The sequence below is a fragment of the Leishmania martiniquensis genome, chromosome 36, assembly GCF_017916325.1.
Source record: "Leishmania martiniquensis isolate LSCM1 chromosome 36, whole genome shotgun sequence".
Lineage (NCBI taxonomy): Eukaryota > Euglenozoa > Kinetoplastea > Trypanosomatida > Trypanosomatidae > Leishmania > Leishmania martiniquensis.
This window is the reverse complement of record NC_090171.1, coordinates 1,760,531-1,780,140: the sequence shown is the minus strand read 5'-3', so window position 1 is coordinate 1,780,140 and position 19,610 is coordinate 1,760,531. Positions and strand designations below refer to the sequence as shown.

Sequence of the window (19,610 nt, the reverse complement as noted above, 5' to 3'; positions counted from 1 at the left end):
AAACGAAGGAGAGCATGTAAAGCAAACGGGAGCAAAAAAAAGAAAAGATTCCAGCGACGACGTGGCAACGAAGTGTGCAAGTCCTCTTTGGACCCTCGTGGTATCTCCTTCCGTTGCTAGGAATACGTGTCAGACGCTGTGCAGCCTCGCGAGGCAGTCATCGAACCCCCTACAGCCAATGAACGAGGGCTGCACGAGTATCCAAGAGCACCAACGACGTGACACCGCCGCCACCCTCGATAAAGGAGGTGTGCAACCACATCAACCAAGAGGGAAAAGAGAGCACGAAAAAAGCGCTGAGACCGCCTGTTAGGACAGAACGCCATACAGAAGAGAGAGGGAGCAGCGACACACAGAGGGCACTCTGCCAGCGCCAATCCATGAGCAACTGTGTCCCGTACCAGATACCCAGCACTGCTCCGCTAAACAACAAGACATGCGAGCGATAGGGCTCCGCCGTCTGTCCTTAGTTGCCTCCACGTACTGCGCTAGCACCTGCAGCACACTGGCACAGTTCTTGGGCATCTCCTTCGCCTTGGCAGTCGCTGTTGCCTTCTTCGAGAAGGAGGTATTGACAGATGTGGGCAGAGTGGGACCGCGTTTCGCCTGGATCGTCAAGCATCTCCCACTTAATCACGTCGCGTGAAGAGAGGACTCGAGGCCGCCCGCGCCAGACTTCTGAGGCGTACGCCTTAGGGCTCGAAGCACCATTCACCGCTTTTTGGCTAAATGATTCCGCTCCGTCATTTTTGCGCGTATCGTCCTTTTCGATGAGGGGCGAGGGAAGCTTAGAAAAGGCACACACAGACACACACACAGACACACACACTGACCCGAAAGACGAGGCGCCAGCCGCCATGGCTCACCTGGAGGGACGGTGCATCAACAACAAAAAAAACATGAGGGCAGCAAGTCGAGACACCTTCCACCGAGAGACCCACAGGAGCACCGCTCCATCCGAAAGGGTGCCCGCCAGCAGTCCAACCCTCCGCCGCTCATTCCCTCCACCCCATTAGACTCCCCGACATCGGAAGCAGCTCATGAAACACCCGTTCCTATGAGGCACAGGGACCCGCTACACCCACCAGGGGCAGCCTGAGCAATGCCCACCAGGCAGGCGCTGCGCTACAGCTTCGAGTGCTTCCCGTAGTTCTGCTCCTGGATGCGCTTGTTCATCTTCAGGAACCATTCGGCAATGCCCACCTTCGACGGCCCCTGCACCGCGTCGACGACAGAATTGACGTACTTGAGAAATTGGAGCTGCACACTGCCAGAGCCGCACAGATGCTCTACCTCGAGCGCCTCGATCGAGGCGCACACGCGCTGCAAGACTGGTGTGCTTGAGCATTGCAGCAGGTTGCACAGGCCAGAGAAGTACGCCACAAAGAGGTCCTGCGCCACCTTCACGTAGCCCGGCGTGCTGTTCCACAGCAGACAAAGACAATCAAACAACGAAGATACGACAAGAAGAACCGCATTCGTCGGTGTCAGCTTTCGGAGTGCTTCGCGCTGCGACGGCGACAGCTTCGCCATGTACGCCGCAGCGGCACTCTCCGAGCCAGCTCTCGTGGCGTCCCTGCCACGGTCAGAGTCCTCCTCAAACAGCCGCGCCAGCGCTGTCGAGTCGCAACGCTCGATGCCGTGGCAGGCGGCCCGCACCATGCGCGCAAAATGCTGAATAACGCTGACCGGCAAGGGCGGGTAGTTCGATCGCTGGCCGACGCTACTGCCGTCAACGACGTCGGCAGTAGGAATAAAAAGGGCGACGTACGTGGGCACAAACAGCGGGCTTACATACTTCTCGGCTCGGAAAGCGGCGATCAGGAAGTCGTGACCGGCATTGGCCAATGTGACACTGTGACGGTTCGTGATAGCCGGCACCGCGATATCGACCCAGTGCTGGAGCATGAGCTCGTCCGTGATCGCGTTCGCGGCGCTTGCGGTCGCCATGGAGCGCAGATAGCCCTCGAACAAGGCGAGTTCGAGCTGGCTCACCTGCGCCGCCGAGGCACTCATTGGGACGAGAGTACGGCAGAGAAGCTGATTCACCGTTGCTGCATTCATCTCTTGCGGTAGAAGGGCCAAGGCATGCTGCATAAAGGTCAGCAAGCGACGGGCCGCCTTGCGCTCCGCCTCTGTTGCTGAGAGCGACAGGGGATAATAGGCGCGCAAGGCGAAGAGCTGCGCGAGGACAGGCAACATGTCCGTCGGCGGAATGTGGCGATATAGGTCCTCTGTTCGAAGTGCACCAAAAAGAACGTGCACGATCGTGAGTGTCATCGCGCGGAAGCCGTATGGGAAACTCTTCGCGCGCACCCGCTCCGCCTCAGGCGTTTGCCGCAGTACATCCTTGTTGCCGCCGTACAGAAGCGACACGTCGCGGCGAATGAGGTGGAAAAGAGCAGACGTAGGCGTGGGAGGCAGTGGCAGGGCTGGCATGAATGCTACATCGCCCGCCCCTGCCGTCCTCGTGGGTGGAGCCGGTGGAAGAGGAAGACCCACCGCTTTTGGCGCCCCGACCTCGGCGCCTGGGTGCAGTGGGGCTGACGCCGACTTATGGTGTGCTGCCGCCGCTGCGCGGTTCTCTTTTACAGCGGCTCCGTCTGCGAGTTCCTGCTCATCTTCGCGCGTGATGTGGATGGCGCTCCAGACACAAAGGTTCACCAACGTCTCGATTCTGAGAGAAGCGGTGGCAAATAATCCATTCACCTCAGCAGACCCTGCAGTGCTGGAGCACAGAGGAATTTGAAAAACATGTTTCGCCAACGAGTCGTAAAGCGCCAATGTGGAGGGCGTCGACAGACACGTGTGCGAGCTTGCCGCATCAATCGGCGCTGGAACGGTATAGCAGCAGGCGAGCAGTACGCGCAAAAAGGACGGGGTAAGCACCTCTGGCTCGGCCGACAAGCCCGTCTGCACAGCGCGCCGCAGCAACTCCGCTTCCCCTGTCAAATCCGCCTCGGGCATCCCCTGCAATGCGGCGAGCACGAGAAGCTGATAGTATGACAAGAGTGGCGGCATCGCGTCCGCGCTGCTCTTGGGCGACGGCGACTCCGTCTCGCCAGCACTGTTCGCAGCCCAACAACCACGGTGAACCTGCGTAAAAACAGCCTTACGCAGTGCTTTCACGGTCGCAACTTCAACCGCGCTATCACGACGCTCCGTGGTGAGGCACGATTGAAGAGCGCGCTGAATACGGCGGAAGATAAGCAGCTGGCCAAACGCGCTGCTGCCTCGCTGATCTTCGGCGTACGTTCCGCGCGCACCGACATCCTGCACGCGAAAGTACAGCAGTCGGAATGTGCGCCACTGATAAGGTGGGCGCAGGGCGAGCCGTTGAAGAAGAAGCTTAGCGGCGACCTCCTCAAAGTTCTCGAATTCGCCCCGGCGATGAAACAGGGCAAACAGCACCGTCTGAATCGCAGTGCCGTAGCTCTCTGTCACCAGCACGCCCAGTGCGCTCGCTTTCCAGGCGCTGACCGAATGGAAGTAGCGAAGAATGGGCCCCGCGTCGCTGCGTGGACGACCAGTCAGTGAAGAGAGGAGCAGCATGACAGAGCTGAGCGCGCTCTCGGTGGTGCGGAAGAGGTGGTGGCCTACGTTCGTGTAGGTAGCCGTCAAGTTTAGCGCGCTGGTGCCACCTGAAGTCGGGGTCGTGCTTTCCCCTGCCTCGCACAAGAAAAGCTGGGTCAGCCGGTCTGCTAGTCGGGAAGCTACATCAACATCCGCCTGTGAGACGCGCCGTGCCTCTCGCACCTCTGCCCGGGCGCCGGCACTCTCATACGCCCGCAGAAGCGTTGTCACGCGAAACACTTGCACAAGGTGCGGGAAAATAGCGGAGTACATGCTCGCCGCATTCGTGTGCATGAGCGCCTGCGGCGATGCGCGCAGCGGCGACGACGACGGCGCGCCACCGCTGCCGCCGCTTTGCACGTTCTCTCCAGCCCCAGCGCCACTGCGGTCGATCGCGCGCAACACCTTCTCGATTCCTCGCTCTGCATGCTGTGTCATGCCCCACAGAATGCCAGTGAAGGCGCGCACATCATACAGTAAGTCTTTGTGCGTTGCCAGTACGTCGGCGTGCAGCACCAGGAATCTTAGATCGCTAGGCGCGATGAGGTGGATCGACTCTGGATGAGCGTAAATTTGTGGTGAGCCGTGCATATCCGCTACCCCGCAAGCCTGCAGAACGGAGTTGATCCGCTGCAGGTCCATCGCGCTCAGTCCCCCTAAACCGACAGTCTCGCCGCGTTCTAGAGCGCGACGCTGCAGAGAAGACATGCTCGCAAATGCAAACAAACAAACAAAAGGAGTGAGGCGCCTTTGCCCTGTGTGTGAATGTGCGTGTGTCTGCCCGTCTCACTCGCTCTCTCTCTCCCCCCGCGATGATGAGCGCAGGGTGACAGAACCCTGCCAATGAAAATATATAGGGAAAGGGGGGAGGGGTTTCGGTGATTGCAGCAATGTAAATTCGTCCCTTGCGTACACCGCCGCGCACCTGCAAGGAATATGATGTAGAAAAAGGGAGGGAAGGGTGCTTAATTTTTTCCCTGATGAATGGTCAGAGCCTAGCGACAAAACGGAACGTAAATCGCCAATCAGCAACAGCGAAGCAACGACCGCTGCATCAATGAATGCGATGTGGCCAGTATCCCGCAGCTTTCGCGGTAGTCGTTGAGTCGCGCTGCGTCGTTGCCTCGTCACGGAGAGCAAGCTAAAGGTGTCAAGCAACGGGTGATGAACAGATATATTTCGCTCTTTCGCCTCTCTCTGTACGGCGAACCGGCATGCTCCCCTATTATGACGTGTGGGTATGTGGCGCGGGAGAGGAGGGAGTCCTGCTCGGTGAAGCAATGTGGTAAAGAAAAGGGACCGCAGAGAGACGGAAAATATGTGTGTATGTGTGGGGGGGGAGGGGGGGTCGGTGGAAGGAAAAAGGGGCGACCGGTGGCACGTCGGCAGGGGGGCACATATGTGCAGAGTAGAAGAGAAGAGGGGTGCGCTATAGAAACAGAGAGCGAGTTCCGATTGGAGAAAGCAGGAGTTGAGAGCGGGAGACCGAGGAAAGGGGAAGGTAGAGGAAGATGTGCCGCCCACGCGTGTACGCCGCCTCCCAGGCGTGCCAAGATCGGCAGCCGGCACGTGCCCTCTCACGCCGTCAGCTGTGTGGGTATGCGACGGCATCTGACGGCTTCTCTGCAGAAGCTCAGGTGAGGTCCGTCGACGGTGAGGCTCCTCAGCCGCCGCGCACCGCTTGGGTCGCTCTGGCTCAGAAGGGGGTGCGTGCCGTGTGCCGGAGGTGCTAACGGGGGGGCGTACTCCAGCCACCCTCTGCCTCTCCTCTGCCTCGCACCGCGCTGAGTGCGTTGCTCGATCTTTTTGCTTTCGTTTCTTTTAATGATCTTTGGGAATCGAAAAGGACAAAGAAAAAAGGGAAGCGCCCCCCCAAAAAGAAAACGAAGCGAGACGCACACAGACACACAAAAGGGGATGGCGGAGGAAAAGTGTGGGTGGGGGAGGGAGAGACGGGCAGCTGCACTGGACGAGCATATAAACACACGAAAAAGCCACAAGAGGGCGAGGGCTTCGTGAAGGCATTGTGACTCTTTCACCCACGATACCCTCAGCTGCACGTACCTTGTGCGTCGGTGTGTGCACACCGCGTGAGCTGGTCGGTGCTTGGTAGACTGTCGTTTGTGAAGCGGCGGGGAAGGAAGAAGGAAGAGAGACCTGCGCGGAGGAAAAGGCAGAAGAGGAGTGAAGACGTAATGTCAGAGCAGCGTCGAAGGAGAAGCGCCACAGAGATTTCGTCGCTCCTGTGCCCATCACATGCCCCCCTCCTACGGCTGTTTTTAGTCTTCGTCCTCGCCCTCTGCCCGGCACTCGTGCGCGATTCAGCACAAGCACACGCCCCCACCATGACCAGCTCTGCCAGCCTCAAGAAGCTACCCCTCCTGCTTAAACGTGACGGAAGGCCTTGCGCTTGTACGACTGACCCGGGCGGCGGCCGCGCTTCGTCTCCTTGCCGCGGTTCGTCGCGTGGGGCTTCGAGTGACTGCCGGGCACGCCAGAGGCGCCAAAGTGGCGCACAGACTCGCGACCAGACTTGCGGCCACGCATCAGGTACGTGTTCTTGCCCGTCGGAGCAATCATGGCGAGCTGGTCGAAGGTCAGGCACTCACCGCCGGCGGCGAGGATACTCTGGCGCGCACTCTTGGAGAAGCGCAGCGCGCAGACGCGAATCGCGGGGATGCGGGCCATGCGCACATCGTCCAACACGTCGCCGACCACGACGGCGATCGGGGCCTTCTTGCTCTTCTCCGTGAAGACAGCCTTGCGCTTCATGACGACGGCGATGCGGCTCAGCGAGATCGGGGCGCGGTTGCTGCGGCTCTTGAGAAGGCGCTGGTACACGACCTTGTTGAAGCCGGAGCTCGTGCGCTTCGCGAGGAACTTGTACAGCTTGATCAGCAGCTTGATGTAGGGGTTCGTCGAGTACGTGTGATGGCGAATCACACGACTCTTCTTGGAGATGCCGGTCAGATCGACGCCCATGGCGGCTGCGAGAGATACGCAAAGAGTGCAACTACGCTGCTGGTGTCACGTTCAACAACCATGCCGGGAGACACGCAAAGAAGATGTTGGTGTGAGCAGCGATGTTCAGTGTGAACAGCAAGAGGTCATTCGGCGCCGAAGACGAAAAAAAAAGAACCGCAGCAGGTGATGGCCCAGAGAGAGGTGAAGTGGGGTGAGCGACCAGTACCGAAACGAAAAATGCGCTCGCCGAGAGAGATGGAGATATCAGCGCCGGACTCTCCAGCGCTACGCGCAGCCGCCCCTGCGCAGATTAGCTGGAAGTCGTAAGTATTACATGTGGCCAGCGGTTTACTGGACGGGCTGCAATTGTGCGCGATGAGGCACCCGGGTGTCAGTCGAGCGCGTCCATAACTAATCGTCAAGCGCCGTTTCTTTTCTTCTTTCTGGTGTGTATTTGTGTGTTCGTGCATGTCTTGATGAGGCCAACCGGGGCTGCCGCTTCGATAAGCGCGACAGGGAGAGCGACTTTTGGTAGCTATAGACTACCCAAGAGCTGCTCGGAGGCCACGAGAGGGGTAAAAAAAAAGCACGAGGGCAGTACTCGGACCCTCACAGACCGAACAGCAACTGCTCGAGCGCATAATGCTGCCGTCTCACAGCCCGCCAATTGAACCATCACACGGACGAGAGGTAAAATGAAAAAGAGTCGAGGAGGGCCTTCTCGGTTGGGTATGTGAGAAGTATGGCCAAGAGGACGACGAAGAGCCCAATGGCACCACCCTTCGGCCGACAGTGTGTGTGCTGCAATGGCAGCGGCAGACCCGCACTGCACATGCGCGCAGAATAAACGAACAGAACAAGGGAGAGAAGGAGAGAGGGGAGAGGGGGGAAGCTTCGGAGGCCGCCATCTTCATGCAGTCTGGAGCGATACAAAATAACTACCGAGGATATGCACATGTACGCACGCTTCCAGCCACAAGGGACAGCATCGCTTTACGCCATCCACATCCGCGTGCAGTCAGTGGCACACTCATAAGGCACCCTTGTAATGAATCGAGTCGAGACCTTGCAGTTGATTCTTCAGGCCATGCGGGTTGGCCCAGGCACTGTTGCCATATGAGATGTCCTCGTCCTCTACCAGCTTTTTCATTTCCTCCTGCTTCCTGTAAAAGTGCTGCATCAGCTCCGCCTGTGACCTCGCGTCGACGGCGGGCTCACGGGGTGGTGCCGCGCCACCCTCCGCCACTAGCTTCACCGTAATCTTTGTCTTGTCGTTCTTGCCAATGTACCTGGAAAAGTCGGCGTCCCGCGCGAGTGGCTTGGCGCTCCACCACATCACCGCTCGTCCGCTCAATGTGTTTTCGTTCGTCGCCCCGTCGTCTATAATACTGAGAATTCGGTGCGCCTTCGACCTCTCCACGTCCGACGCCGTGTCGCTGTCGACGATAGCCGCCAGACGTTGGCACGCATCGCTGCCGCTGCACTCGGCTGGAAAGAGAATCATTACACCCCCCTTGAACACCTCCACGAGGGCGTCCAGCTCACTCTGTACGCACAACGCCCGCCTTTCTGTTCGCTCTCGTGAGAGGTAGCGTTCCGTGTCCCCAATCGGTCCCGTTAGAAGGTGCTGCTGGGCCTCCCCTACCATGCCGTCCTTCAGCATTTCCTTTGCGGCCGCCATCATCCACGTGAGCCGCACACGCGTATTTTGCATTCGCTGCACCGCATCGGTGGCCTCCCCGATGTTAGTGGTGATTGGCACACTGGTCATGAAGGCATCGTAGTCGTTGCTGTACTCCTCCCTTGGCAGCCGCTTGCACTCGAGCAGTACCATGGCTGGTGATCACCGTAGACGCTGGCGGGCAAGGAACAGGCAGCGGTGATGGGCAAGGGAGAGGGAGGGAGGGAGGGAGAGAGGGGGTAGTGGTGGGCGATGAAACGGAAAGGAAGAAAAAAGTAAATGGCCCGAGATGCGCACCTCCGCACCGCTCAGGTGAAAATCGCCAACTCAAGCCGCGACAGCGAAGACTCGGCCGACTCCGCACGTGAAGCAGAGAAAGGGAGACAGTAACGACAGAGAAAAAAAACTTCGCGGAGCAACTCCGGAGTGCCCGTCGGAGAACAACCAAAAAGGACAGCGTTTGATCTCCTGAGGGTTCGGTGTGCGTAGGGGACGCCCGTGTAGCTGTATCGGCGTCTCCCCTCTTCTTCTCTCTTGCTGCCTCCCTCCGCCTCGCCTACCCAGGCCGACTACTCGTAGAGGTGTGTGCGTTTTCAAAGCGGCGCTCCCGAGAAAGGGGCCAGGTCACAGTAGGGCGAGCGTGAAGCAGAAGCGGAAGAGTCTAACGTGATCTCAATCGAAGAGAGAAAGCGAACGGCGACTATTCCCTATGTGCTCAAGCCGTACGCAGCAGCCCTCCGTTGGTCGATGGCCGAGCCCACAAGGAAAAAAGAGCCGAATACAACAGAGACTCTTCTCGAGTAAGCCGGTTAGTGTGTGTGTGTGTGTATGTGTATGTGTGTGTGCTTGGGGAAATAAGGAGGGGCCTTTCAAGTGTGTGCATCTGCCCTGGAACGAGGAAGCGGGAGGAAGGGGGCATGAAGACAGTCGAACGAAGGTCGACAAGGGGCGCGGAGGAGAAAAGAGGGGCTCGTCGACGAGGCCCCTGACCGGAGACGCAGCTCCCTAACGAAACGCTTCTTCGAGGAAGGCTGAAATACACGCGCGTTGTGCGAGGGCACTCAGTATGTCGCTGAAGCAGTAAGCAGCCGTGACTGGCGCTTGGCACAACACTTTTCGTACAGCAGCTGCTTTCATCTTCTTCGCTCGGGAGCGGATATGCGTTGGTGCCTATTTTTCACTTCGTTTGCTTGTTTGGTTGGCTGCCCAGCGGATGTGCATACAATTTATCGTCACCTTTGCGTCCAAAACGTTACGAGAGAATGACGTGAAGTTGAGAGTAAACAGAAAAAAAAGAGCCCACGCAAAGCATTCTTGCAATGTGCCCATACGGACTCACATGACCTTCCGATAGAAAAGACGAAAAGAGAGAAGCAAAAAAACGGCCGCCTTTTCTTCCTCAATGAGCAGAGTTTGCTGTAATCCAACGCTCCTGCTGGGCGTAGTCAAGGTGGACCTCGACATCTCTCCAGAGCTTGCTTTTGTCCATCAGCTCCGCCACCATGTGGGCCTGCAGGCCAACCTCGATCGCCACGTTCGGTGCGTCGCGCAGCAGCGGATTGCGCTTACAACGCGGTTTCAGCAATTTCGCTCCATGCACGCAAAGCTCTTTGAAGTACAAATACTGCCGAGACTCACGATAATCGTCGCCGACGAGGGCCGTCTTCGACTCCCAATGAGTTATGGTCGGAGGGAGATCGACGTATTGCTGCGGTAGCACGTACGGCGGGTTCGATACAATCACGTCATAGGTGCCAGCATACGCCTCCTTCACAGTGCCCATCGGTCGGTCTCCGCTGAAGCCTGCGCACCCACCCTGCTGAGCGGGCACCTGCTCCTCCAGAAAGCAGCTGAACATGTCGCTCTCCAACGCCGTATACCGCTCGGGTGGAATTCCATTGCGTGTCGCGTTTTCTCGGGATACCTGCACTGCCTCTGGGAGAATGTCAAGTGCGGTAACGGCGGCGTTGGGCAAGTGCTTCGCCAGAGCCACACCAATGCAGCCCGTGCCGCAGCACACGTCCAGGATTTGCATCGACGGCACCGCTGGAGACGCGCTAGCGTCCGTGACGCTACGCTCCGCGCACGCGAGATGGTTGTACACCAGCCAGTGCGTCCACATCTCCGTCTCTGGACGCGGACACAGAAGGGGCACCTCGCAGTGGATATCACACCCAAAAAACGGCTGCGAGCCGATGATGTACGACAGTGGTTTCTGCAGGTCAACGCGCTCTAGAAGCGACCGCTTCAACTGGCGTCGCGCCTCGTCTTGCGGCCACCGCTCCTTGCGTGCACGACGAGCAACCCACTCCTCCACCCAATGAACCTCAAGCGACGCCTGGTACCAAAGCGCGGGATCCGCAGTACTCCGAGCCCCGTCACTGTAAAACGTTTCGTAAATGAGTCGAGAAAAGAGTCGGCGCTCCGCAGGAGACAGAAAACTGCCCCCCTCACCTGCGCAGCGGTAGAGCTTCTTCAGCTTGCCCAGTTTCTCGCCAGAGGTGAAATCGACCTCCGTCGGCTCCACGACGTCTTTCTGACGCGCCTCACTATCCCCACCGCCACCGTCTTCCGCCCGGGTGCCGACCAGCTGCACCCCGCGGAGCTTATCGGAAGCGACGCTACTCAGCTCCCCAACGTAATCTTTCAGGGGAGCATCTTCGTCTGCGCCGCAATAGGCTGCCCGGACGCAAGAGCGTCCCCCCCGCAATTCTGGAGCATCCGTCGACACGTACTTCACAGGACGGCTCTTGGAAAGTCCCCAGCCTGAGCGGTAACGCGCACTCATCACCAGAGGAGACGTCGACGAAAAACGTGAGATGCGCAAGAAGAGCGCATCGAGGTGCGCAGGGGCGAAGTGGCGCGCACCCGCTCCGTAGCGCAGACGCGCTATCGAGCGCGCCGCCACTCGCTGCTCACAGGAGTTGGTCAGAGTGGTCTTCATGATAGTATTGAGCGTGTATCACCGCGCAAGGAGTTGCACGAGAATGAGAAAGAGAGAGAGCGGGTAATGCAGTTGTCCAGATTGAGGGGCGCCCGTGCCGCTTTTGTCTTCGTTCCTTCTTTTCTCTCTCTCGCTGCATCTCTGCACAGCTCGAAAGGGGTGGAGTGGCGTTCAGGGGATCAGAGACTCATACATTTGGGGGCAAAGGAAAAGCATAGGAGCAGTCACGGGGGCATTACGGTGTAGTACGGAGACCTGCCAATGCCCAGGGAGAATGAAACGCTGCTGCCGCTCCCCCATCACCATCGGTGCTGCCGACGCCGAGGTGAATAAGAGACGTGCATCGCTCTTTCCAAGGCGCACCGATGGCACTGCCGAGGTGCGCTCCATTGAAAACAAAAGCAGAGTCGAGAACGGGTCGAATCCCGCGCGCGGCAGTGTGCGCCTCTTGCGTCGGACACAGTCGCCCGTGTCGTCGTCTGGGCAACCTCATCGTGTCGAGAAGGTACCTCTGCCTTCGCCGTCGCACGCGCACAGCCCAAAGTAGTGATGCGCACGACATCGAGTGCGTCTGCATTCCAGAAGTGCCTCAGAGAAAAGAGGATCACAGTCGGCCTCCGCTTTGCTGCATTCACCTCCTCCTCCCCCCATGCATGACGGCTCACCGAGTCGGAACAAAAGGGCCGCGCTCTATCGCTCGCCGCTGCGCTACACGAGATGGACATCAAGATGAAAAAGGACAACCACAAAGAGAGCGTAAATCTCTTGAGGGCATCGCAGGGGAACAAAAAAAAAAGAATGCTCATATAAAGACAGAGACACACACATACAAAGAAAACGCGAGTTGATTGCGCAAGCCCAGCGGCACAAAAGGTCGCCCTGCAATTCTGCCGAGGACAGCTGCGGAGGAAAGAAGAACAGGCCTGAGAGTGCAGCGGGGCAGCGCGAGACATGGCTTTCAACGCAGCGGCAGACAAAGAAGACCTGTACAGATGCGCCGAGCGTGAGTAGCTGGCTTGTGTTTCTCCTCTCGCACGCGCCCTACACACGCCAGCCTCTGATGCAGCTGCATCCTCTTTGTCGATGACCGCAGCGAATCGCACCGGCCTTTCTTTCACACCGTGTTGTACGCCAGCATCGAAATGCCGATGCATGTCACACACAGTCCTAATACGGCGTTCACCAGGCACATGAACTGCTTCAGTCGAATCAGCCGGAAGCGTGAGGATACGCCACCTACGGTGCTGTCCGACAGCTTTCTGCCGCTGCTTTTGAATGCGGCCGCGGCAGCTGACGCAGAGCCGAAGGGACCGGTAGGCGAGAACACACACCACCCCACCATCCCCGGGGCAACCATCACCACAAAGACACTAAACAGGGTTCCAATCAGCTGGATCACAAAATCGATGCCCGGCACGGTCGCAGCGATGAGGACCGTTGTGCACACAAGGAAAGCGGCCTCCACCACGATGGCAAGCGTCGTGGTCTGATCGGGTGACCCGACATCACGATCCACGTCCACGGTGCCTGGCTCTTCTGGTTCAAGCTGCGAGGCATTCAGCGGCCCTGCGCTACTGGCGTTTGTGCAGGAGCTTCCCCACGACCCTGCAGCCGCTGAAAGGCTGGCGTTGGCGGAGAGCGACGAGTCGGCGTTGCCGTGCCTTTGAAGGCCAACGACGTGCGGTGAGGAGATTTTCTTGAACACCTCGTAGCCTCGCGTGCGGCTGCCGCCACTTTGCAGCAGGGGAGACGTTTCGCCAGGCGCATGGGCGCCCACGCCATCTCCGTTCTCTGTGCCACAGCCGTGTGCGGAGGTCAGTCGGGGGAACGAGGAGGCAGATGCAGCTGCGCTCAACTCTTTCCCTCTCTCCGCCTCCGTCAGCTGTGCTCCAGATACCCTGGCAGCCTCCCTCATCAAGGCTGACTGATCTGTCCAGGTCAAGAAAATCATGGTTAGCCGATGCAGGCTGCGGCGCGTGCAGATCGACAGCACAGGGTACACGCACGCAAAGTGGGCAAAGAGGCCAAGACGGCCAATGTTCATGAGAAGATCACCCTTTGGGTAGTTGGACACAATGTTGCCGCCCGCCTTCGGTGCCGCGACTTGATCGCCGAAGGTCAGGTAACCAAAGATGCCCGTTACGGCATAGCAAGCGATAATGATGGGAAAGGCTACCGAGAGAGACTGCATCATGCAGTACGGTCGGCGGTTCTGCAACTCTTTGTAGAAGTATGGCACATTGTAGTGGTAGCTGAGCGCCAACGCGAATGTCGAGATCGCCTGCAGCACGCCGCTCGAGAAGCGGAGCCAACGCACCTCACCGTAACGACGCTGGTCGACGTGGGGATAGTCGTACTGCTGCTGAGTGTGATAGCGAAAGGCGATGAGAAGGACAATGTACAAGATGGTCAGAAAGCCTAGCAGCGAGGTCCACTTCAGCTCCTCCATGTTTCGCACAGAGCTCAGCACAAAGAAGACGGCACCGCCACTGAGAAGCCAGAAATACTTGGACACCAGCACGCCATCCATACGTGTGACGTAGAAGACGACGGGGGGCATGGAATCGGCGATCACCTTGGAGTATATGACAAGTGTGCCGTAGTTGCTACAGAACACGATGAGCTCCATCAGTGTCGTTATGATGCGACGGTGACGACGGCGTCGCCACTCCTCACGCGCGTATGCGTCGCGCAATTCTGTGTACATGCTCGTGGGCGGCGCAAGGAACGAGGTGTCTGAATCGTGATCTGTGTGCCCGTCGATTCCGGCGTCTTCCGTCTGCGGCTGGCCATCAAGCCGTTCTCGGTCGTGCCGATGGCGACCGTGCTGGTGACGATGATATGAGATCTCAGTGCTTTCTTCCTTGCCGCCCATGCCCTCCTCTGGACCTCTGTGCTGCTTCATCCGCGCACCTGTCGCCGCGACTTCGGCGTTCTCCAGAGCCACCATATTGCTCGCAGTGCTTCGGCTGCTACTGTTGTTGGGCATCCCAGGCGAAGCCTGCGCCGCCATGTGCTGCTGCCCTTCCAGGCGCTGTGCATCTTGTGCGCGCACCGCCCCTTTGCCGTCTCGGTGAGTGTGCAGGTACTCCTCCCACAGCTGTGGTGGATAGAGTGCAAACGCCATCACCTCCGTTAGCGAGTAGCGGCCCGTAGCGTCGCAGCCCACGACAAGGCAGTAGACGCTGAAGCCCGCGAAGGATGCGAGTACAAGGAGAATCGCTGTCCCGACGATGATGGAAGAGAAGTAGAGCGCCAGCGGCATCGATAGAACACCGGCGCCAATCACGCTGCACAGTGTATTGATGATGGTGCCGGTTACGGTGCCAGACCGCACCTCCAATGGAGGCCCAGCGAGTGAGAGCCGGGAGGCAATGTGGTGACTGATACGACCGGCGAAAGAGCGTCGCTGCGACGCGCGAACGTCGTGCACGCGCATCGATCCGCGAATGACCGAAGACGACCTCATACCTGTCCCAGTCTTTCAACTATGTGTCGAGTGCGAAGGAGAAGCGTGAGCTTATCGATACATAGAGACCGATAACGGAGTAGATAGCGAGAGAGACACATACACCTATGCGAGGCGAGGGCGGTAGAGATGCAATCGCGCGTGCAGCGAAGCAGCAGCCCAGAACGGGGAGCTGCACTTCTTTCTGCGAAAGAGAGAGAAGAACTACGTGAGCGATAGACACTCAAGTCGAACGCTGTATAAAAATCTGGGGGGAAGGAGGAGGAGGGCGGAGGGAAGAGGGTAGTGAGGGGGGAGGTATACACACGTACACATGTGTATACAACAACATAAAAAACAGCGACGATAAAGGTGATGGCGAGGCTTCCGTTTGCGTCGAGCGTATCGATCGATCGAGGAATAGATATGCATATATGTATATGCGAGCAAGAGAAGGTCTGTGTCCAGAAGCGATGGTGATGGGTGTGAGGTTCGGAGACGACAGGGGTGGGAGTCTGACAAGGGGGTGCTATGATGCGCGACGTCGCTGTTGCCGCGCACATTCTCTGCCATCCTCCTCCCGCATTCCTCCTCTTTTGGGCACTTCATCTATCGTCGGATTCACCGGTCTGCAGGTAGGTCACGACACATGGTATGCATGTAGATGGGCGCGTCCTCAGGTCATTCAGCACATGCTCGCAGATGAGAAAGTCACTCCTCTCACGCGCAATGGTCGCTGACAGCAACCCGGACAACTGAAAGGAGAGGCACATCCCCGTACCCTTCAGGCTGCGCGCACGCGAGAATCGGTCTGCCAGCCGAAAAAAAAAGGCAAATGAGCGTTCTCAAACAAAAAGTGATGAGCCGCAGAGTCCCAGGGGCGTGTGAAAAGACACGCGCGCCGCACGCTCCGCGCGGAATCGGCTACTACACCGGCAGCTGGAGAGCAACGGCCCACCTCAGTGCTCCACACGCATACAAACAAAAAAGCGGATGGGCTTGAGATCACAGCGCCACCTGAATAGAGCGCAATGGAGCGGAAGTTTCTGGATCAGACGCACAAAGGAGGTGGAGAAGGAGAAACGGCAGCTCAAACGACAAAGAAAAACGTGCATTTTTTTAAATAAGAGCGCACATGTACGCCGGTGGCTCAAAGGTTTGGGAACGTGACGGAGCATCCCGCGTCAGAGGCACCGGTGGTGTGCGATAGACATCACAGGACGACTGCGTCTCAGGAAAACGGGAATGCATATGAAAGAGAGGAAGAGAGTTGAGGAGCCACTCGTGCATGCTCGGGGGCCCAAACCACTTCATCGCCCCTCGATCAGCCCAGCAGCCGTAGCACAAACGCAGGCCTTGCCTGCGTGCCTGCCACTAGGCGTTTCGCGTATCTGCCGTTAGCTGTCGCTCAGTGTGCATGTTCGTATGGCGATTAACCTATAACGAGCCGCAAGATGATCGTGTGGGATCTCTCACCTTTCCCTCTTTGTGTTTGTTTGCCTTCCATCTCTCGAGGATGGAGAGGGCGTGCAATCGAAACGAAATGTGCAGGGAGAGGTGCGGCACGCATCAAGGTCGCACCGATGGCATTTCCGTCACCATAGCTGAGGTGCTGGCGGCGGGCTCGCCCGGAAAGCAGTCAAGACAAACTGGAAGGATCGCATCAGCAACAGCGATGAATAGTCACACGCACATGTGGCCATCAAGAGAGAGAGAAGTGGGGAGGGGGCCGAAAAATTTCTGTCTTTGATATCGCAAACCCCACGGGAAAGCAGCCCTCGAGAGAGGCAGTTGGCGCACCCCACCTGAGCCAGCACTTGCATCCGTGACCATTCACACGCCTGCGCCACACCTAGGGTCGGCGAGAGGTCTTCCGCTGTCCTTTGGAGGCATTTTCGCCTCCAGAAGCAGCCGGTGCCACTTCGCGTGTGCGCTTGCTCGACGGACGTGCGCCGTTTTTCTTCGTCACGTACTTGCTCTCGAGTTGATTCACCATGGACTCGTATGAAGACTGCTGCCGCTGTCGAATCATAACTTGCAAGGCGCCGAGGTCGCCATGGGCTGCGACTGCGGCGCCAGGGGAGCCGCTGCCGGCCATCTCCTTCAACGCCTCCTCCGCCTCCTGACGCTCACGTCGCAGGGATGCTTCCAGCTTGAGGATGTCCTTCGGGGTGCTTGTCGACTCCCACGCGGGCGTGGACGATAGCTTTCCTTTCATGATCAGCTCGGTGACAAGGCGGTGCAACCGCTGCACCTCCCCCTGGACGCCGTTGTCAAACAGCAGACACCGTTGCAGCATCTTCCTAAAGTCGCCGTGGCACTCCTCGTAGCCACGCACCACGTCCTCCCGCTCCTCCGCAGATCCAGCATAGGCGACAAAAAAGCCGCGCACCTGATCTGCCAGCTCCGCCGAGCGCTGCTGACGCGCCGCCTCATCAGACATGTCGTGCGATGCTCCGGCAGAATCTGAGACGAAGCCGGTCCTGTCGTACACCGCGCGTCGCTCCGGGTCGGAGAGTACCGCGTAGGCGTTCGCTATTCGCTTGAACGCCTCCACGCCATCCGGGTTTCGATCGGGGTGGTACTTCAGTGCAAGCCGTCGATAGGCACGCGATACTTCCTCCATGGAGCTTTTCCTGGAGACACCGAGTGTCGTGTACAGCTGAAACTTTACAGCGCCCATGGTGACGCGTGAGGCGTAAGGAGGGAGTCTGTGCCACACAAGGCACTTCGTGACTGTTTGTCCACGCAGCCGGATGATGCGCGCCGCCACTCTGTCGAGCGTTCGCACACAAAGCGTGTTACCGAAAAAAAAAAGGATCGCAAACGTAAGAGAAAGAGAGCGGAAGGAAAGGTCTCCCCTGGACCAATGTGTACGTCTCAGTGCCAACGTGGGTGTCGGGCTTGCCTCCTTCAGTTGTTGGAACGGTGTTTAGCGTCGCGAGCGTGAGACGCGTAGCCGCGCCAAAGCTGTGGACTTGAACAACGAAATGCGCACGCGCACACACACACAAAAAAAAAGATAGGGTGCGGAATACCACTGGAAGGAGCTTGAGCAGCGGAACAAGAAGAGGAATAGTGCGCTGGGCGATGGCGTTTAAGCGTGATGGGCCTTGAAGGTGTCCCTAGATCCCCTATCCCTTTCACGTCCTGCCGCCTTCAGGGATGTGCCACACATCAGAAAGGGAGGCGACAACGCTCAGCAACAATGTCGCGACGTTCGGCGCCAACACGTCAATGCTGCAGCCTGATGCATTCACGATAGCGTTCATGTCCATCAGCAAGGCACAGGAACACCGTGATGAGGATCCACCTTCTGATGCAAGATGGAGGCGTGCGCTCCTCGGAGATGACGGTGACTATGAGATTCACATACTTATGTCATTCGCGTTACAGACGGCGGCTTCGTTTCTTTCCCTAGGTCGTCAAGACTGCTTGCGTGCGGCGCGGAAAAGTGGAGGAGGAGGAGGTGTGCGCGGCGAAGCTCAGCGGAAGAGGCAGCAGCACACATTCACTGCTCGCTCAGCACGCTTCCGTGCCAATCAAAATTGTCATGTGCTTCACGACATCCCTCAGACTGTTACCGGCGCGGGAAGTGCCCGCTCGTCTTCCTTTTTCTTTTCCGTTCCAGAGTGTCACCTCCTCTCGCCTTTACCATCGGCCCCGCGTTCGCCGTCGCTCCCCCTGTCCCCCATAGAGACGGTCACACGCGGTATACAATCTCGAATCCTGTTCACGAAAGCGCGGCAGTGCACCAAAGACAGCGTCATTTTTGGCTTCATTTTTTTCCGCTACGCTACACTAAAACCGAAATCAAGCACTGCGCAGAAACAGGTGTCGGTGGCTCGAAGACATTTTGGTCCTGTTAGGCGGCGCCTCTTCTCCTACCTGTGTACACAAACGCAGATGCTTACCTGTGCCGTCGCTTTGGCATGCACCCTCTCTCTCATCGACGACACGCACCCGTGCCTGGGTGCCGCCTGCAGCCGCGCACCTATACCTCTGATGAACAAAAATGTGCGGCGAAGTCAAAGAGGGAGAGGGAGAGCGGGTGTTCTTTGCCCAAGGGAGACCGCTGGAGAGCAGCGCTCAGAGTAAAGAAAATGAGCCATCCACCGCTAGCAATCCTGTGGTCAGCAAAGGACCCGATGGCATCGCGGCGCGTGGCACGTGCCGTACAGTTCCTCCCCCCTCCTTCGACCTCAAGTTCGTTGTATGCTTCCCTCGCCTGCGCTCACTTGGACGCCTTCACCGCATCCATAAAGTTCTTCGTCTCGGCATCGGACCAGCCGGCATTCTTCGCTTCAGCTTGCACATAGGCCTCCAATTTGTCGGCGCCGTTCAGCTGCGCGTACGCCTTCGCCTGCGCGATGTTCGCCTCGCGCGCCACCGCGTCCAGGTGCTCCGGGCCCTCGCCGCAGTGCTCGGCAAGCTCTCGAGTTGTGTAGCGCGTCAGCCTGACGCGCGCAATCTGACGCTCAAGCGCGCTCTTCTGGTCAGCTGGCAGGGACTTGGCGTAGGCCTCGATGTCTGACTTCCAGTTGGCACCAAAGTTGTGTACAATGTTGCACTCCTTCAGCAGGACATTGTTGCGGAACTGTACTTCACCAATAAGGAGCTTGTGTAGTGACACCATCTTGGGATCGCTAGAGGTGGCGACCGCAGCCGCGCCAGCCACCGCGGAGGCCGCCTTACGAGCGAACGATGAGCGCATCATCATTCACGTGGGTGGTATAATGAAAATGGTGTGTGATCGAGCAGAAAGAGCGGAAGTAGGGTATCCTACGTCAGCTGTGAACAGTCACTGGAGGGCGCCGTGCAACGGACAATCCGGTAGAGACACGTGCGCGTTCGTGAAAGCTCGGGTGTGCGCGCAAAGAAAGAGGAAAACCAAAATGGTTGGAGTCTCTCACCGCGATGTCCCATGCATCGGTGTAAGAAAATGTATTCAGGACGCCGAGCCGGAGAGCGTCCACGTCACCGTTTAGCCGAAAAAAAAA

The 19,610-nt window shown here is 58.2% G+C and overlaps 7 protein-coding genes across 7 annotated transcripts; all 7 read right to left on the bottom strand.

The window, feature by feature from the left end:
- Positions 1 to 1,125: 1,125 nt before the first annotated feature.
- LSCM1_00484 (uncharacterized protein) lies at positions 1,126 to 4,281 on the bottom strand (the record flags this gene model as incomplete). Its single annotated transcript, XM_067318135.1, has 1 exon — positions 1,126 to 4,281. The coding sequence occupies one exon, from the start codon at positions 4,279 to 4,281 to the stop codon at positions 1,126 to 1,128; it is 3,156 nt and encodes a 1,051-aa protein (XP_067174240.1).
- Positions 4,282 to 5,958: 1,677 nt separating this feature from the next.
- Positions 5,959 to 6,555, bottom strand: LSCM1_00483 (uncharacterized protein; the record flags this gene model as incomplete). The annotated part of the gene is made up of 1 exon (XM_067318134.1): positions 5,959 to 6,555. One exon carries the CDS (start codon positions 6,553 to 6,555, stop codon positions 5,959 to 5,961), a length of 597 nt encoding a protein of 198 aa, XP_067174239.1.
- Positions 6,556 to 7,567: 1,012 nt separating this feature from the next.
- LSCM1_00482 (uncharacterized protein) lies at positions 7,568 to 8,371 on the bottom strand (the record flags this gene model as incomplete). Its single annotated transcript, XM_067318133.1, has 1 exon — positions 7,568 to 8,371. One exon carries the CDS (start codon positions 8,369 to 8,371, stop codon positions 7,568 to 7,570), a length of 804 nt encoding a protein of 267 aa, XP_067174238.1.
- A 1,246-nt stretch (positions 8,372 to 9,617) lies between these two features.
- Positions 9,618 to 11,162, bottom strand: LSCM1_00481 (uncharacterized protein; the record flags this gene model as incomplete). The annotated part of the gene is made up of 1 exon (XM_067318132.1): positions 9,618 to 11,162. The coding sequence occupies one exon, from the start codon at positions 11,160 to 11,162 to the stop codon at positions 9,618 to 9,620; it is 1,545 nt and encodes a 514-aa protein (XP_067174237.1).
- A 1,114-nt stretch (positions 11,163 to 12,276) lies between these two features.
- LSCM1_00480 (uncharacterized protein) lies at positions 12,277 to 14,631 on the bottom strand (the record flags this gene model as incomplete). Its single annotated transcript, XM_067318131.1, has 1 exon — positions 12,277 to 14,631. One exon carries the CDS (start codon positions 14,629 to 14,631, stop codon positions 12,277 to 12,279), a length of 2,355 nt encoding a protein of 784 aa, XP_067174236.1.
- Positions 14,632 to 16,462: 1,831 nt separating this feature from the next.
- Positions 16,463 to 17,293, bottom strand: LSCM1_00479 (uncharacterized protein; the record flags this gene model as incomplete). The annotated part of the gene is made up of 1 exon (XM_067318130.1): positions 16,463 to 17,293. One exon carries the CDS (start codon positions 17,291 to 17,293, stop codon positions 16,463 to 16,465), a length of 831 nt encoding a protein of 276 aa, XP_067174235.1.
- A 1,551-nt stretch (positions 17,294 to 18,844) lies between these two features.
- Positions 18,845 to 19,327, bottom strand: LSCM1_00478 (uncharacterized protein; the record flags this gene model as incomplete). Its single annotated transcript, XM_067318129.1, has 1 exon — positions 18,845 to 19,327. The coding sequence occupies one exon, from the start codon at positions 19,325 to 19,327 to the stop codon at positions 18,845 to 18,847; it is 483 nt and encodes a 160-aa protein (XP_067174234.1).
- Positions 19,328 to 19,610: the final 283 nt, after the last annotated feature.